Genomic DNA, 15,147 nt, shown 5'->3' with positions numbered 1-15,147 from the left:
CTGAACGCCTCTAAGTCAGAATCCATGCCAGAACGCGGTGATTCCTTTTACCCTACACAATTTAGGTGGATACGAATAAGGCGTCTTTTTGGCGTCGCTGGACCATAGCAGGCTGGCAACGGTGCTCTTGGCGGAAAGGCCTTGGGTGCTTGCCGGCGGATTGCAATGTCATTTTGCGTGGGGATAAATCATTTGCAAACGACTTAGATGTACAACGGGGTATTGTAAGCAGTAGAGTAGCCTTGTTGTTACGATCTGCTGAGATTAAGCCTCTGTTGTCTGATTTGTTTTTTCTTCTCTAAGGGGGATGCTGGCAGGAGCCGGCGGTTCCATAGAGAAGAAGACGTAATTTTTTTTTATTTTTTGTCAAAGACTCAAGTGCGGGTAACCCCTGTATTAGAGGAGGAGGAGTAGAAGTAAAAATGAAAAATGAAAAAAATATGCCTAAGACTGGAAAACGTGCGGCTGAGAGGTTTGCTGGGAGGTTTACTGAGAGGTTTACTCAGGACTGAGAACTGAAGACTGAGGAAGATGGAAGATTGAGAAGATCGAGGAAGAATCCACCGAGAATTGAAGATTGACCAGACCAGACCAGACCCAAATAAAAATCCAACCCCCGATGCTCGAACCCAGGACACGCCGGAATCAAGAGCAAAAAAAAGCGCCAGGCCGCTGGGCCAAGCGCCCTCCTCGAGCGAATTCTAATACTAAGAGTGCTGGCACGCCATATGCTGCCGGGGGGAGGCGCCAGGGGCTCTAAACCTAAGGCAGTACTTCTCCCGTGGGACTCTGCAGAGCACTACGAACAAGAGGGGCGGGCGGCTACGTGCCCGTGCAGGAGTCGTGCGGTGTGCGGTGTGCGGTGTGCCGCGGTGCCTGCGTGCGTGTGCGTGTGCGTGTGCGTGTGCGTCTCGGGGGACCGGGGGACCGGGGAAACACACAAGCGCCCCAGCGCTGCTCCACAACTACTCCCCTTATATCCTTATATCCTACCCTCCCACAGCTCACGTCGTTTGCAGACTTGAACTTATTAAGTGCCGTTATCTGTTATCCGAAAGCGAACATTTTCGCCATCGTCGGGCTCGTTCGTCCCTGTGGTGGTTAGAACAATGATCAAGCTTGGCGAGCGCCATTGGGATTCGGCTTCTTTAAAGGGGTGGAGCTGTGGAATGTAGGACGTTTAATCTTAAAAAATATCTTAGCTACGATTATTTTTTTCATTGACATACGAACACGATATCTGTATCACAATTCACTTTGAGTAATCAGAAAAGAATAAAGTATCGTGAAGATACACACATGACTGTTTAGGATTCTTGGATAGCCTCATATCTACCTCTTAGAGGCATTTTCGCATTAATTTTTTGTTTTCTTCTTTTTAAACTAGTAAGAAGGAATGTATGCCTCAATTAAAAGAGAAACCTGCCTTTCACGTTTTTATCAAAATCTCTTAATTTCTAATGAGCACTGGAACTTTGTTTAAATCCCAAAGAGTTGACGTATTTCTGGGTGAACTTTTCACAAACCTTAAGGACACCTTGATGATAAATGAACCTTTCTCTGAAACGAGTATGATTCTGCCATTTTAGCTCTTGGCGGGTTATCTATCCTGTCAACCATTTCATTTTCATACAATGGCCTCCTACAATAGCTTTTACGCAGTAATATTGAAAAATACTGATGGTAAAGTTGAGATGTCATTTCATTTGGGTTTTAGGATTTTTCTAATGCGAATATTTTCAAAGAATTGTTTGAGCATGCGACTGGTGTATAATATTTCCTTGTACTCTGACTGTAGCTGGAAATATTCGTTGTAAAAGCAATTTCCTGAACGTGTCCCTCGGATAGTATTTCTGACATTGAAATAGACTCACCGATACTACAAACGCCCTGCTTTTTCAAAATAGTTGGCGGTTTATAATCAAAATTTTATTCTTGAGCTGTTGCTTTCGTATTTTCATCTGTTGCCCGTACCATCCTAGCAGTATCATGCTGGCCCTGTTTACCGCTGAAAATTCCCTATCAGCTGCCAATATTATCAAATAATTTAGCAATTTTATCTGCAGAAAATCTTAAAGTATTGCATTCCAATACCAATATGTTAAGTCTAAGGTTCGGCTGGAATATCAGCCAAGAGATCGCTCATTACAATTTCTTTTCAACTCATTTGAGTTTTCTCAGTTTCCTAATGCCTCCTTTTCGATTCTTGCGCGGATGTAATATTATGACTTATTATAAATGGCTGTAATAAGAAATGTAAGCCTTATATTGTATTAATAATTTTATTGGGACTTGGCTTCTTAAATTTCTGATTTAATTTAATGACTTCCACAACCATCTTATATATGGACTGTCCTTAGTTCAGGATTGTTGGAGGCATAGTATGCTGTATTAGATGCGTCTTGCAACATTTTTAGTTAGTACTCTATAACTGCGTTTAATATTTAATCTTCGTATCCAATTTCACTATACCACATCTTCCCTCTCTTCTTCTTCCCTCCCTTTTGAAGAAGAGATATTACTTGATGTGTTGTAGTTCGTTAAGAGCCATACTCTTCTATCAGGACTTAAGCGGTTGAATTCTTCGAAATCGTAAGGTATGGAGATATTGGGGCCTACACCTTGTAACGTAACTCACAACAATATCATTGCTTTTCTCTGTCAATATTATTAACCCTGGCAATTTCCGAAAACTTGTTAATTCTGTCTCCACCTAACCAAAGTAGAGTTGCCAAAGAACAGATTGTATCAGGATAGCATTTCATAGGGTGTAAAAAGCTTGTATCGTCTTATATCTTGGTTCATACCATGGGCTATCTAATTTATAATTGTTATCATTAATATGTTTACAACTGTAAAAGATTCAACATATCTTGGACGTACTTTAGAGTATCGAACTCCTCTTTCTAAAATATCTCGTGTTATGGGAGCTTATTCTCCGACTTTGAATTGCTATGTGGGTTATGTGTTGCTCCCATGTTATAATGGTTTTCCTTCAAAATATTTCTCCTTCATAATTCAAGCGATTCTAGTTCAATCGCTAATTCTCTACAATCTTCTCGATGCTGATGTACATCCTTATTTGTAACAGTGTTTAGTGTATTAGAAATTTATCCCAAATCGAAAAAAGGCAGAGCCTTGTCGACTGTCTTTTTCCAAGTAGCGCTGTAAGCAAATTCAGTAGAGTAAAAACGTATCCTATTCATGAGACTGGTATATTACTTGCGTTCTCAGAAGTCGATTGGGTACCTGAATAGTCCTTTCCGATTGTCCATTAGTCTGTGGATAGTATGGTGCCGTTCGGCGCACCTCAATACCTAGTCGTTCGGCACTTTCTTGGACCCTGTGATCCAATTTGGGGGGTCTCGATCAGTAAGAATCGTCTTGGGGATTTCACGGTATGCAAAGACGTATCAAGTCAATGCATCCATTAATTATTTTCCTCCATCTTCCTTCTTCTCCGCGATGAAATGGTTGCGTTTTATAAATCGATCTACAATTACTGTGATCACATTGTTTCCAAACACGGCTGGGAATAGATTATCGGCTAGGTCCATTGTGACATTTATGCATCTTCCCGTGGGCTTTTCCAATAGAGTCTGTTCACCTTGAGAATTTGGCCAAATAATCTTCATGATTTGACACTGATGGCAGGATTTTAAGTATTTCGGCACGTCTCCATAGTCTGGGCCAATGAACATGTTTTGCAATGTCATTATAGGTCGTTCAACACTAAAAGTGTCCGCCGACTAAATTCTTATTACGATAAGTTTGTAGAACTTCATTATATGGTGTTCTAGGTACAAGTATTCTAGCTTTGTCGTAGAGAAGAATACATTATTGTGCGTCAAGTCTTATCGAAACTTTTGCCAGTTGCGCAGTTTCCGATTGAATTTATTATATTCTGAAATGACTATCGGACACATTATGGTCACTAATTTCACCAAAGTGTAAAAGGATTGCTTCGTGGACGTCTTCTTAAAACCTCCTAGCCATAAATCCAATTTTAACTCGGGTACCGAGCTTACCTCTTGTGAAGCTCTAGAAAGAGCATCAGCTATTACATTGTTCTTTTCTTTCAAATATTCTGACTTCATATCGTATTGTTCTAGTTCATGTAACAACCTTTATATTCTCAGAATAGGTCTCCTACAGAAATTCTTTAACCCATGCAAACTAAGGTGACCAATTCTTAAGGTAAGATTTTTTATCGTGAAGCAGATAGTTGAAATGCCTTAGTGCTTTTATCATTCTCAAAAGTTCTACCTCTCCTGAGGATAATTCTTTTGCACGCCACGCAACGAACGACTGGGAGAAATAGACTACGGTTCCAACTGACTTTTCTTTCACTACTTCTCCTAAAGCAGCTTCAACAGCTTCCTCATAATAAACTAAGATAGGCCCGTTCATGAGGTACGACTTTAGCTTATGGTAAGCTTTATATTGTTCAGTTCCCCATTTACTTCGCTTAAAAGTAATTCGAATAATTGGTCAGCACAAGTGAGCACCGCGGAGTGAACCTAGAATAATAGTTAGCCATTCCTAAAAACCTCTGTGTCTTTTTAACTGTTCTTGGGGTTGTGAGGGTCTTGATGGCATCATTTTTCTTTTGCACGGGCTGAATTCTGTTATGGGAAACAATATGTCCAAAATATTGGACTCTAGTTTCAAAAAAAGGACACTTGCTTCCTCTTTCCATAAGCCTTTCCCTTATCAATTCTTTTAATATAATTCTCAATTGTTTAGCAAGTTGTTTAATGGAATCTGAGAAAACTAAAATATCCTCGAGATAAAAACACCTAAATCTTCAGTCCCTGAACAAATCCAAAATGTATCTTGCAAAAGTACCCTGTAAGTTCTTTAAGCCAACTAGCATAACTGTATACTGAAATTTTCCCAAACGGAAGAACAAAGGCGTTTTTTAATAGATCTTCTGGCTTCATCTTAATTTTATGGTAATCACTGAAAAGATTGAATGACGAGAAGTAGTTTTCTCTCCCAGCCTTGGTAATAAGTCTTCAATTCTTCCTAAAGGGAATATATCTTTGATGGTTTCATTGTTCAGTCGAGGATAATCAACAATCATTCTATAGGTAACATCTTTTTCACTAGCATTTATTTGCTAGTGAGCTGCACAGAGACATAGAAGGAACGATAAAGTTGCTTTTTAAGACTTCATTGACCATTTCGTGTGTAACGGTCTCTGTTTCAGGTGTTAGTCAATACAGTTGTTTGAGCCGGTGACTTAGCACCTAACGGAATATTAAACGCATGGTACCTTTCATTATCACATATTTCTTCACAAATAATATCCTTGGGGTTCCTTTTTAATATTATCTGATATCTGACATAGCTCTTCACTTCTCTGCCCTCTTTCCATCCTGCAAACTTTCTGAAGGTCCTTCCGACATTAATATTAAACTCTAAAATTGTACTGACATACAGATGCGTATCGTCTTCTAAGTATTGCTTCGTGCACCATCTGACATGTCTTCTCAAATTTCCTGGATTACTTTCCAGGGTTTAGGACTCTTTCAATAACCCGGGATAATGTCTCAAGTCCGGATCGATTATGATCGATTCTTGTTGCGGTTCGTCTTATACATAGAATACGATCCTATAGTACTTCTGATTAAATTTAAGCACAAGAATCGTTGTATACCACAATGTAATGTGTTTTTTTCTGGTACCGTCCCTATGAAACTCTCAGGTTCGCTTCCAGGACGGACTTTTAAATTGAGGCCTTTTGTCAGATCTGTCCTTTTTAAGAACTATTGACGAGTCTGTATCCAGTAGGGCTCTATCTATTAACGGAGCTGTGACTTGTTCATCCGCACCTAAGGAAAAATATCAATTTGCCCAACCGAGCCTTTTCTAATAATTAAGTTCAGAACATTAACATTATGAACTTTCTGATCATCCAATGAAATATTAAGAAATTTAGGAAGTTTCGGCTCGAGAAACTCATTCACAAGATCAGCTTGATCTGACGTTAAAATTGACATGTAAACACTTTCGAATTAATGAATTTCTATCTCTCCTAAGGATTGGAATGAATACCACTCTTCTAGAGAATATTGCACAGGTTCTCGAGCCACGCTATCTACGTCAACAGCGTCCCGTTTGATGGTAAACTTCGAAACATCATTATCCTTGCGAGGCTTTCGAGTTTGATGTACTCCTTTTCTGCTGCTTAGGTGAGACTCACAAACTAAATTATCCTATGCTGCTAGGCCTCGCACGTTCATGAGGACAACTCGAAGACAAATGCTTCTCCCCGCAAATGTGACATCTTTGTAAGTGTTGTTCCTAAACTTAAATGTAGAGTCGTTAGTATTATCACGATTTTTATGCCAATTCCTCTTAAAGTCTGGTTTTCTAGTAAATGTAACGCTTCCATAAAATCTTGCGGATTTCTATCTACGGCACGGTAGTAATCTGCCTGCTCTTCTCCCTCTAACGCACAGAGGTAGAGCTCTTGTATACTCTTACATTTCTTCAATGATATATTTTTCCGTAGTGAGGGTTCAAGTTCTTTATTATGAAAGAAGCTCCATGCTGTTGAATGAAACTTGGGATGGTTCTCAATGAAGCTTTGAAATCGACAGGTATACTTTTTATTAAGTTTTACTTTGTTGGATGAAATTTGTCTGCATCCCTTTATTGGATAATAATGGGATCTTCTCAAATGATGTTTTCCGAGTCCTCAAAAGCCACTGCTTCTAGTTTCTTAGAGAAACCGTATTCTGTATCATATCACATAACGGCATCGTCTCTAAAACCTGAGGATAGTAATTCAACCCTGTAGGTATCTGTGGCAATTTCTGCATGGTACATCCGTTTTTCGATGTGTGACAAATAAACAACGAACTCTTGTGGGTTTGTACGGTCGAATTTAAAGTTTTGTGGATGAAATCTGTCCAGTAGTTTTAGGAGGGTTTTCTTTTTTGTTTTGAAGTCTATAACTTCTTTCCCGCTGCATTTGAAGGACGAAGCATGGAGTTACTTTCTTCTTTTATAGTAATTGAGCTCTTGAGGTATTCGTTTTCTATTAAAATATTGGAGAAGTTACGGGTAGTGCCCTAAAATTGAACCCCGTACCATTCATTGGAGGCCGATCCCATCTGACACATGGATTATGATTAAGTAATTCGAGTTTTGAAAGATCCCCAGACTTTTATTACTAGTTCATTACGTCTTGTTAGGTATGCATGGATTAGAGTTGACGATGCAGTATACCTGACAACACTTCGACCTTCGGATTTCCAGACATGGTTTTCATGGTAAGTAGATCTATGGTAAGTATCTTAAAGTTTTCAACATTATTTGTTCTGATGACATCCATCCTCTTATTGGAGAATACGGAGATCTTAAAATTTGTTAGGGCATCGTATGGAGATGGAAAGTAGTGATTTTCTTGCACTATAGGTATTGCAACATGTCCACTATAATACCTTCTTTCGAAAAGGCATGCAGAATTGTGTACTTCGCGAGTTAGAGTTCTAGAGGAGCAGGGTCAAGTAAGTGTGAGACTATCGAGGCAAGTAAAAAATAAGCGTTCATTAAAAAGTCATTATAAGCAGTAGTTCAACAGAGCTCAAAAAGTTGAGTTCTAATCTTCAGTGTTCAAAATGACCATTTCTCTAGGAGTATTCTACTTTTGGCTTCTAGTGTAAAATCTGTGTAGGTCTTCCACAATCTTTTCCTTTTCTCTTAATATTTCGCTTAGTAGGACCAATGTTCAAAAATCGAAAGTTTTATCTGTCACCCCTTATTCCACTTTGTGAAAGCCAAAAACCATCCATTGGGGAAAATGAAATCATCTGTTCGCAAACAAAACGTAAAATCCAAAGACCGTCGTATATAATTACAAATATCTAATGGTTCTTGGCGCTTGATTGACGGAAGCATTTTATTTGATCGTGGTGAAAAAAATACAAAAATCTATGCGTCGATTTACTCATGATTTACTCTGATATACATTTCTTATTTTGCTTGTTTCTTAAACCCATGGAGCCAAAGGGCTTGCCATAATTCATAAAAGTAACCTGCTACTTATTATCAAGAGAGGATCTCAAATGTGTATTCCAACCAAGTAATAATCTATCAGAGGAGAAATTGATTTCTTCGAGAAAATATATTCCTATTCAAGAAGCGGCCTATAGAGCTTATATGCTCATCAATTACAAATATTATGGAAAACAAGAGAATCAAACATTTCGTGTATTAGATTGTTAGCCAAAGCGTTAAGGGCGACAACAGGAATATCTTCGTGTTTAAATTTCCTTACAGCTAACTGGAAATTCTTCCATTCTAAAACTGCAGAGAGCAGTTTCTTAACGTTATAGCTTACGTAGCCGCTTACCAAGAGAAACCCTCACTGTTAGAGCCCGTAGAGCCTTCGATGATGTAGCCAGAATCTTTTACGTGGGCATACTCCATCGTCATTTTAAACCGGGAGATTCACGGTTACCATTGGGACCCCCAGAACGATATTGATGTTCATGTTGTGGCTGAGGGTTGTTGAAAACAACACTTACTGAGTTCAATAGCGACCCCAAATCTGAATATGTAATCCAGATAACAGATTGGAATAGTACCGAATTCGAGAAAACACCAATAGAAAGAGCAATTAGGGAGTAAGAATAGAGAATGGCGAATTGAAAACAAGAATAATACAAGAAAAAAAAAAACAACAGCTCTTTCACATCCCAAGTCACTGGTGTATAAGATCATTTTCACACACTCACAGTAGGGACAAAAGTACCCGTTCCACGTAAACAGCATGCGTTTCTAGGAGTTTGTCCAGATTATCGTAAATCGGTGCGATTATACTAGCACCGACAACAAAATAAATGAAAACCACCTTAAGCAAATATACCAGCTAATACCCACCAAACCGTTTGAATTCGGGCACAGCGGTGACAACCTCTGGACAGAACAGCAAGGAATAGGATGTAAGTGCTTTTTCCATTTTATCACCTTTTTTAGTATTTTCAAGATTTTGCTAGAAAAACAGTGAGGTGGAAATCCCTAATTATCCGCTTCCCTGTACAGCTGCTCGACATATTACAATTCACATCTTACCCAGTAGTAGAAATGGAAAAGAAAATCCGAACGTAGTCCAACTAACAGCCTCGTAGATCATTGTTCTTCGATTAGGTCATATACCAAAATACCCCCTTTCAATAGACAGTACGCCAATAGGAACAGCTATAGAGTCATACATGTCTGATTATAATCACCCAAAAGTACTAAACGGGGAAATTGAAGCGGGGGAGGAGCTGGATGAGGGAAAATATCGTGAATCCATTTAATTGGCAAGCGTAATGCTAGCGCAATTTCCCCGCCGCCCAACAGGATCCTGATATTTAAGTACAGCTGGAAATTTTTTTGGAAACACTCCTAGCAAGTAGAGTATAATTTTAGCGACCACATGTCCCGTTTGCTACTCATATGGACAAGGGAAAGAAGGGTTAACGAGCAGTCAGGGTATGTTATCACGCACGTAGTATAATGAAGGAGTGATAGCGATAGTATGCCCCGACCTATCAGTCATGTAATTCATAGACTCCGCTGCTGGATCAAAGACTGTGTAATTCCAGTTGCTACACTTCCTATTTTGGTTAGTGAATTATTCGGTCTCTCTCAAAAATGCGGTAGATCGAATTTAAACTAGGTTGGGAGAATCTGTCAATTCTAGTTGTCCCTGAGACAAAAGCAATTCGAATGACAGCAAAAGATCTGACCCACAGCCACTGACGTCGTCAAAGGAAATGTCCCAGGATGCGACACAGGGTCTAAGCGAAACCGCGCGAGAGCCGAAAAACTTTTCCATGGCCTCGTGACATGTTGGCCATAGTTAACGGAGTTATAGTAAAATCTTCTTTCTTTTAATAATGTCTCGAGTGTATTGGGGCGGAAGAAAGTTTTTATCGGATTTATGTGATGCGTTTATGGGAAAAAAAGAAAAAAAGGAAAACAGGAAAAAAGAAAAAAGCGCTGGCGTGAGTGTTGGTGCTGGTCTGTTTATGAAATACTATTCCGAACGGATGCAAATCCGATTGTTCTCCTTGCTTAATCCATCCATCGGAACCGGAGATATTCATTAAGACCCGATTCCCCCACTAAACCTAAATATGCATGAAAAATGGATTCGTGTAATACGTGATGGCGTAAATGAATACTTTCTGCATTGGAAAGAAATAGAAGGAAAAAAAGGAACACGGGAAAAATGAAACGGCAGTGGTCTGTCAAGCATGTAACATACCCCATGGGGGCAACGGCTGAGTGTTAAAACCCCGTGGGGGCCAGCATATGTGAACACTTCATACTCGCTGTAGCTTTACATCTACAGCGAACCTTTCGAGGGGAAGGGGGAGCAATGTGGTACCATGCGTGTTCAATTCCAGTATTTTGTCTTGTTTGCAGCTGTCTGCCGCTGTAAAGGCATGTGTAAACTGACAAAGTACTGTTTGGAGAAAAACAGATGAAACGTTAATCCTATCAGTGTTTTGCCGCCATCGATTAATTAGTACTGGTATTCGATTGTGTTCTCCCTTCACTCTTGGTTCGATGGTTATCTGGTCTGCCAAAGAAGCATTGCCTTGAACCTGCGTCCTTCTTCCCCCTTCCCCTTGATAAAAAAGAAAAAGAAAAAGAAAAAGAGCTCTGAAACCACTCAAAAGAAACGTGTCTCTCTTACGTAAAATTTTCCGGTGCACCTCGCACAGAAGTTTTTCCGCTCCTGCACATATTTCTGTTATCGAAAATCCGAGATGTTTACGTATTTGGATACTAGCCGGGACCGGAAAGTAACGGAATAACAAAGTAACAAGCGTTTTTACAATATACTTACAAACCCAAATAGCGCCTCGAGTAGTTCATTGCGAGGTGTTGTGTATGCAATAGAACATCTGGTGATGTTTGTTGTGGCCTACACTATTGTCCCACACTTTTTTTTTCTTCTTTTTCTAATTCTGACATGACGAACTGCTTAGGGAAGTAGTTATAGAGCGTCATCATGAATGACGGCACTTTTGCTATTGTTTTTCCTATCTGGTGGTCTCCTTTCGTATGTGGCAAGAGCCATACCATGAGGTGTTATGGTATTTAAGCTGGAGTTGAAAAGAAATAAAAGGAAATAAAAAATTGGTTTAAAAGGATTTGTCCTGTTAATGAACCAACTCTTTTCTTCGACTATCTCGTAGTAGTTTTTTTTAGAGTTTTTTTTTTACTTTTGGTCTTTTTTTGGTTCTTGCAAAATTCAAGGATCATTATAGCCTCTTACCCCGCAACGTCAAAATTTTGATTTAAGAACAAGTGGCAGGGTTCAGAAACGATCACAATATTTCGATCATAACGGTTTCCACTGTCTTCAAAGGAAGAATAAGGGTCATTAAAACTGATTTTTAAATTTCAAAATGGTCAAAATAGACGCCAGTGCAGATTTGGACTGGAATAATTTGCCTCCCCAACAGAGGTTGGGTAGAATCGTTGGTGGAAAATATATTGAAACCGTGCACATGGATGAGTCATCACCAGAAGCCATGGAGCGTCCAATGACAAAAGTCGAGTGTGATATCCCATTAACTTATACTGAATCTGTGGAAAAGGACGGCAAAGAATGGGTAATGTTAACTTTTGCACCAGGTGATCCAGAAAACCCATTTAATTGGAGTCTTAGATTGAAATGGTTTCTAACGACTTTACTGTGCCTAATGACACTTTTCATCGGTCTAGCCACCACGGCTTATAGTTCTGGTATAGACAGAATGGCAAAACACTTTAACAGTTCTTCGGAAGTTGGTCAGTTGGGTCTTTTCACCTTCAATGAAACATGTTCCATTGCACCTTTGTTTCTAGCGCCATTCTGTGAATTGGTTGGTAGAAAGGTGATTTACACCGGTGGTTATCTTTGCTTCTGTCTTTGTTTCATCGGTCTTGCATTAGGTAAAAATATGGCCACTATCATTTGTTTGCGTGCTTGTTTAGGTTTGTTTGGTTGCATTGGTACCATTCTTGTTGGTGGTACTTTCGACGATATGTTTGTTGCAGATGAAAGAGCTATTCCTATGGCTCTGTTTGCATATGTTGCTATCCTGGGTACCGTGGGTGCTCCAATCTATGCAGGTTTTATTGATCAAGCCATTGGCTGGCGTTGGATTGAAGGTATCCAAGGGTTATCTAATGTTCCATTGTTGATTATCATCTTTTTATTTTTCAAAGAAACTCGTGGTGGTGTCACCTTGCAAAAGAGGGCCAAGTCTCTACGTAAAGATACCGGTGATGAGAGATGGGTGTCCAAGGAAGAATTGGAGGCTCCTGGTCTTAAGGATGCTCTTTACAACTCCTCTGTTAAGGCTATTAAGATGTTAATCTCCGAGCCCGTGGTGTTTTTCTTTGGTCTTTGGATCAGTTTCGCATGGTTCCTAACCTTTTTGTTTTTGTCTGTTATCGGTATTACTTTCTCACACTTTAAGCACTGGAGTGAAGGTGTTGCAGGTTTACCTTATATCTCCCTTGTTATTGGTGTTACCATTGGATTCTTAACCAACTTTTTGCAAATTCGCAAATACGAAAATATGAGAAAGAAGTCAAAGTATCCTTTACCACCTGAAAACCGTTTATATGGTGCTATGACTGGTGCCGTGTTTTTACCTATTGGTCTTATGATCTACTCTTTCACTCAATACCACTGGTTGCACTGGATCGGTCCTAACATCGGTTTGGCATGCATCTCTCTCGGTATCTTCTTCATCTTCGAATCCTGTTATTCCTACACTTCGGATTGTTATGGTCCTGATGCTTCTTCCGCCATTGCAGGTCAAGGTTTCATGCGTAATACTTTAGGTGCCGTTTCACCATTGTTTGGTAAGTACATGTTCTTAAACATGCACAGTCAATGGGCCGGCCTGTTGTGTAGTCTCGTGGCTTTCGGTTTGACATTGTTGCCCTTCGTCCTTTACAAATTTGGTCCTGCAATCCGTGCCAGATCTAAGCGTGCTATTGTGTACCATGGTGAAGAAGACGATGAAGATGACGAAATTGCTGAACAGCAAAGTAGCTCAAGTACTGGAGGAGGCAGATCTTTGCAAGATGATGCTCACGTTGAAAATGCTAACAACAACCAGTTATTCGAAAAGAACGAAGGTTCTCGTGAATCTGATTCTCCAGAGACTGCTAGAGAGACTGATTCCCTATCACCTTCCGAAAAGGTAGATAACCATGCTGGAGTATCTCGTAGCGTGGAAGAACACTCAGATACCGTTTCTGAAAGTGAATTACATGGCCATACTGGTCGTGCATGAACGTTGTCATTTTCATTTCATTTCATTTCATAACATTTCTGTTTTCATTTGTCTTTTTTTCTGTTATTATAATTAACAAACGAGAATGGATCTTATAAATTCGTAACGATGGCCTTCATACCACAATTCCATCTGAATTACTAACACTATTAACTTTATATTTTTCTTTCTGTCTAACGAACGGTGTAAAGCATATGATAATAAATTAACTATATAGGTTTTAAAAAAAGTATAGAACGAACTTAAATGATATCAGGATAATTGAAGATGTTTTTTTTTACTTTTTGTTTGCTTATATATTACAAATATAATGGGAGGGGTACGGAGATAAAACTGTAAGCGGGAACAATGGTTGTAAACGTCAAACTTCATGACTCCAACAAGTTAGACTTTTGCGTAGCGTCTGCACCTGAAAATCCGGGGCCGATACCAACAAGCTAACACTAACAAATACTGTAGAGACACGGTACCTAGCAAGTTCCTAGACACATAAACAGACAATCTAGTACACACGGAAGCCAGACAACCGCTACAGGCACTACTTACGTTATCTGCATTTATCCTAATGAGGCAAAAATCTAGAAACCATGGAGACTACCCCGCGATTAAAGGCGATTAAAAGAAAGTACCACAACGTAGAACAGAGCCGAACTTAAAGTGGAACAGGTGTCTACGAGCTGTACTTCCCGAGCTGGTTTCTCCAAACAGCCAATGATCATACCAAGATCTGATGTATGGCAACGTTGTTCACGTTTGACATACGCAGTATGGTTGACAAGAATCAGGGCTCTCAAGCTCAGTTGAGCGGTTTCCGGGTCAAATTGCTATGAATTCAGTGATGAGAATTAATGCAACTCCCTTCTTTGTGACTAGTTCCTACACTCAATTGAAACACGGCATGAACCGCTACTATAGGGGCATGCTGTAAAATGGCGGAGTGGGCGAAGAGGATTAACAGAGTGGGGGAAATTTTGAATGATTCGCGGGGAAACGGAAGGCACGTACCCTAAGTTTCTCGAGAACTCAATAATTAGGGCTCAACCTGCTTCTTTTTTCTTTTCCTTCCTACTTCACCAAGCGCCTGTTCCTAGTGCAAGTAAAGGTATATCAACCTCGTTTAACTTCCAGCACAGTGTACCGCTGTAGATTATTTGCGTTGCGAACCATCAACCCACGAAGCTGTCGTGCTGACTTCAGTGAGCATTTTGACATAATAAAAAATATTAATAACTCTTATAAAGTTATAGCCCCGGAACAATTTCTACAAGGCTCGTTAAGTTTGCAAGCAGATGATGGTATGTGTATGCTTAGTAAGTTTTTTAACCAGTCAAAACTGAAGCTTGGTTCTGTTATCCCATTATATTTTGAGTATTCTTGTGGCCTCACGATTGTGCATGTTTCTTCATCTCAATCTTTTGGAGTTGTGCTATGGGAATGCAATTTCCCCGAGCTGAGGGAAGGATTGAGAGAGATGTCTTCGGCCAGTAAATTAGTACATTTCAAGCCTTGAAGGATGGAGGAGAATAAGATACGTTGCTTTCAATAAAGCTTTAAGAAGCATGGTTATTTTTTTTTTTTTTTTTTTTTTTTTTTTTTTTTTTTTTTTTTTGCCGTGTGATTAAATGCATGGAAGATTACAAGATACTGGTTGAGCGAAAACTGCAATACATTAATGATTGTGCTAGCTGAAATATTTTACCAAGAAAGCAGTGTCTCATCAATGGCTAATCTAGTGTAGCTCCTAGCAACTTGGCATGATAAACGATTTTACTACAACGTTATTCGGCATCTGATTGAAAGAAGGAACTATAGCGCCATTAAACGGCTGTGGCATTCT

At 39.6% G+C, this 15,147-nt stretch overlaps 1 protein-coding gene across 1 annotated transcript, besides 1 other annotated feature; it reads left to right on the top strand.

Moving 5' to 3' along the window:
- Positions 1-2,960: 2,960 nt before the first annotated feature.
- Positions 2,961-5,119: a mobile genetic element.
- A 6,304-nt stretch (positions 5,120-11,423) lies between these two features.
- Positions 11,424-13,310, top strand: ZYRO0E10054g (MFS transporter; the record flags this gene model as incomplete). Its single annotated transcript, XM_002499318.1, has 1 exon — positions 11,424-13,310. The coding sequence occupies one exon, from the start codon at positions 11,424-11,426 to the stop codon at positions 13,308-13,310; it is 1,887 nt and encodes a 628-aa protein (XP_002499363.1).
- Positions 13,311-15,147: the final 1,837 nt, after the last annotated feature.

The sequence above is a fragment of the Zygosaccharomyces rouxii genome (assembly GCF_000026365.1).
Source record: "Zygosaccharomyces rouxii strain CBS732 chromosome E complete sequence".
Taxonomy (NCBI): domain Eukaryota; kingdom Fungi; phylum Ascomycota; class Saccharomycetes; order Saccharomycetales; family Saccharomycetaceae; genus Zygosaccharomyces; species Zygosaccharomyces rouxii.
This window is presented reverse-complemented; position numbering and strand designations above follow the sequence as displayed.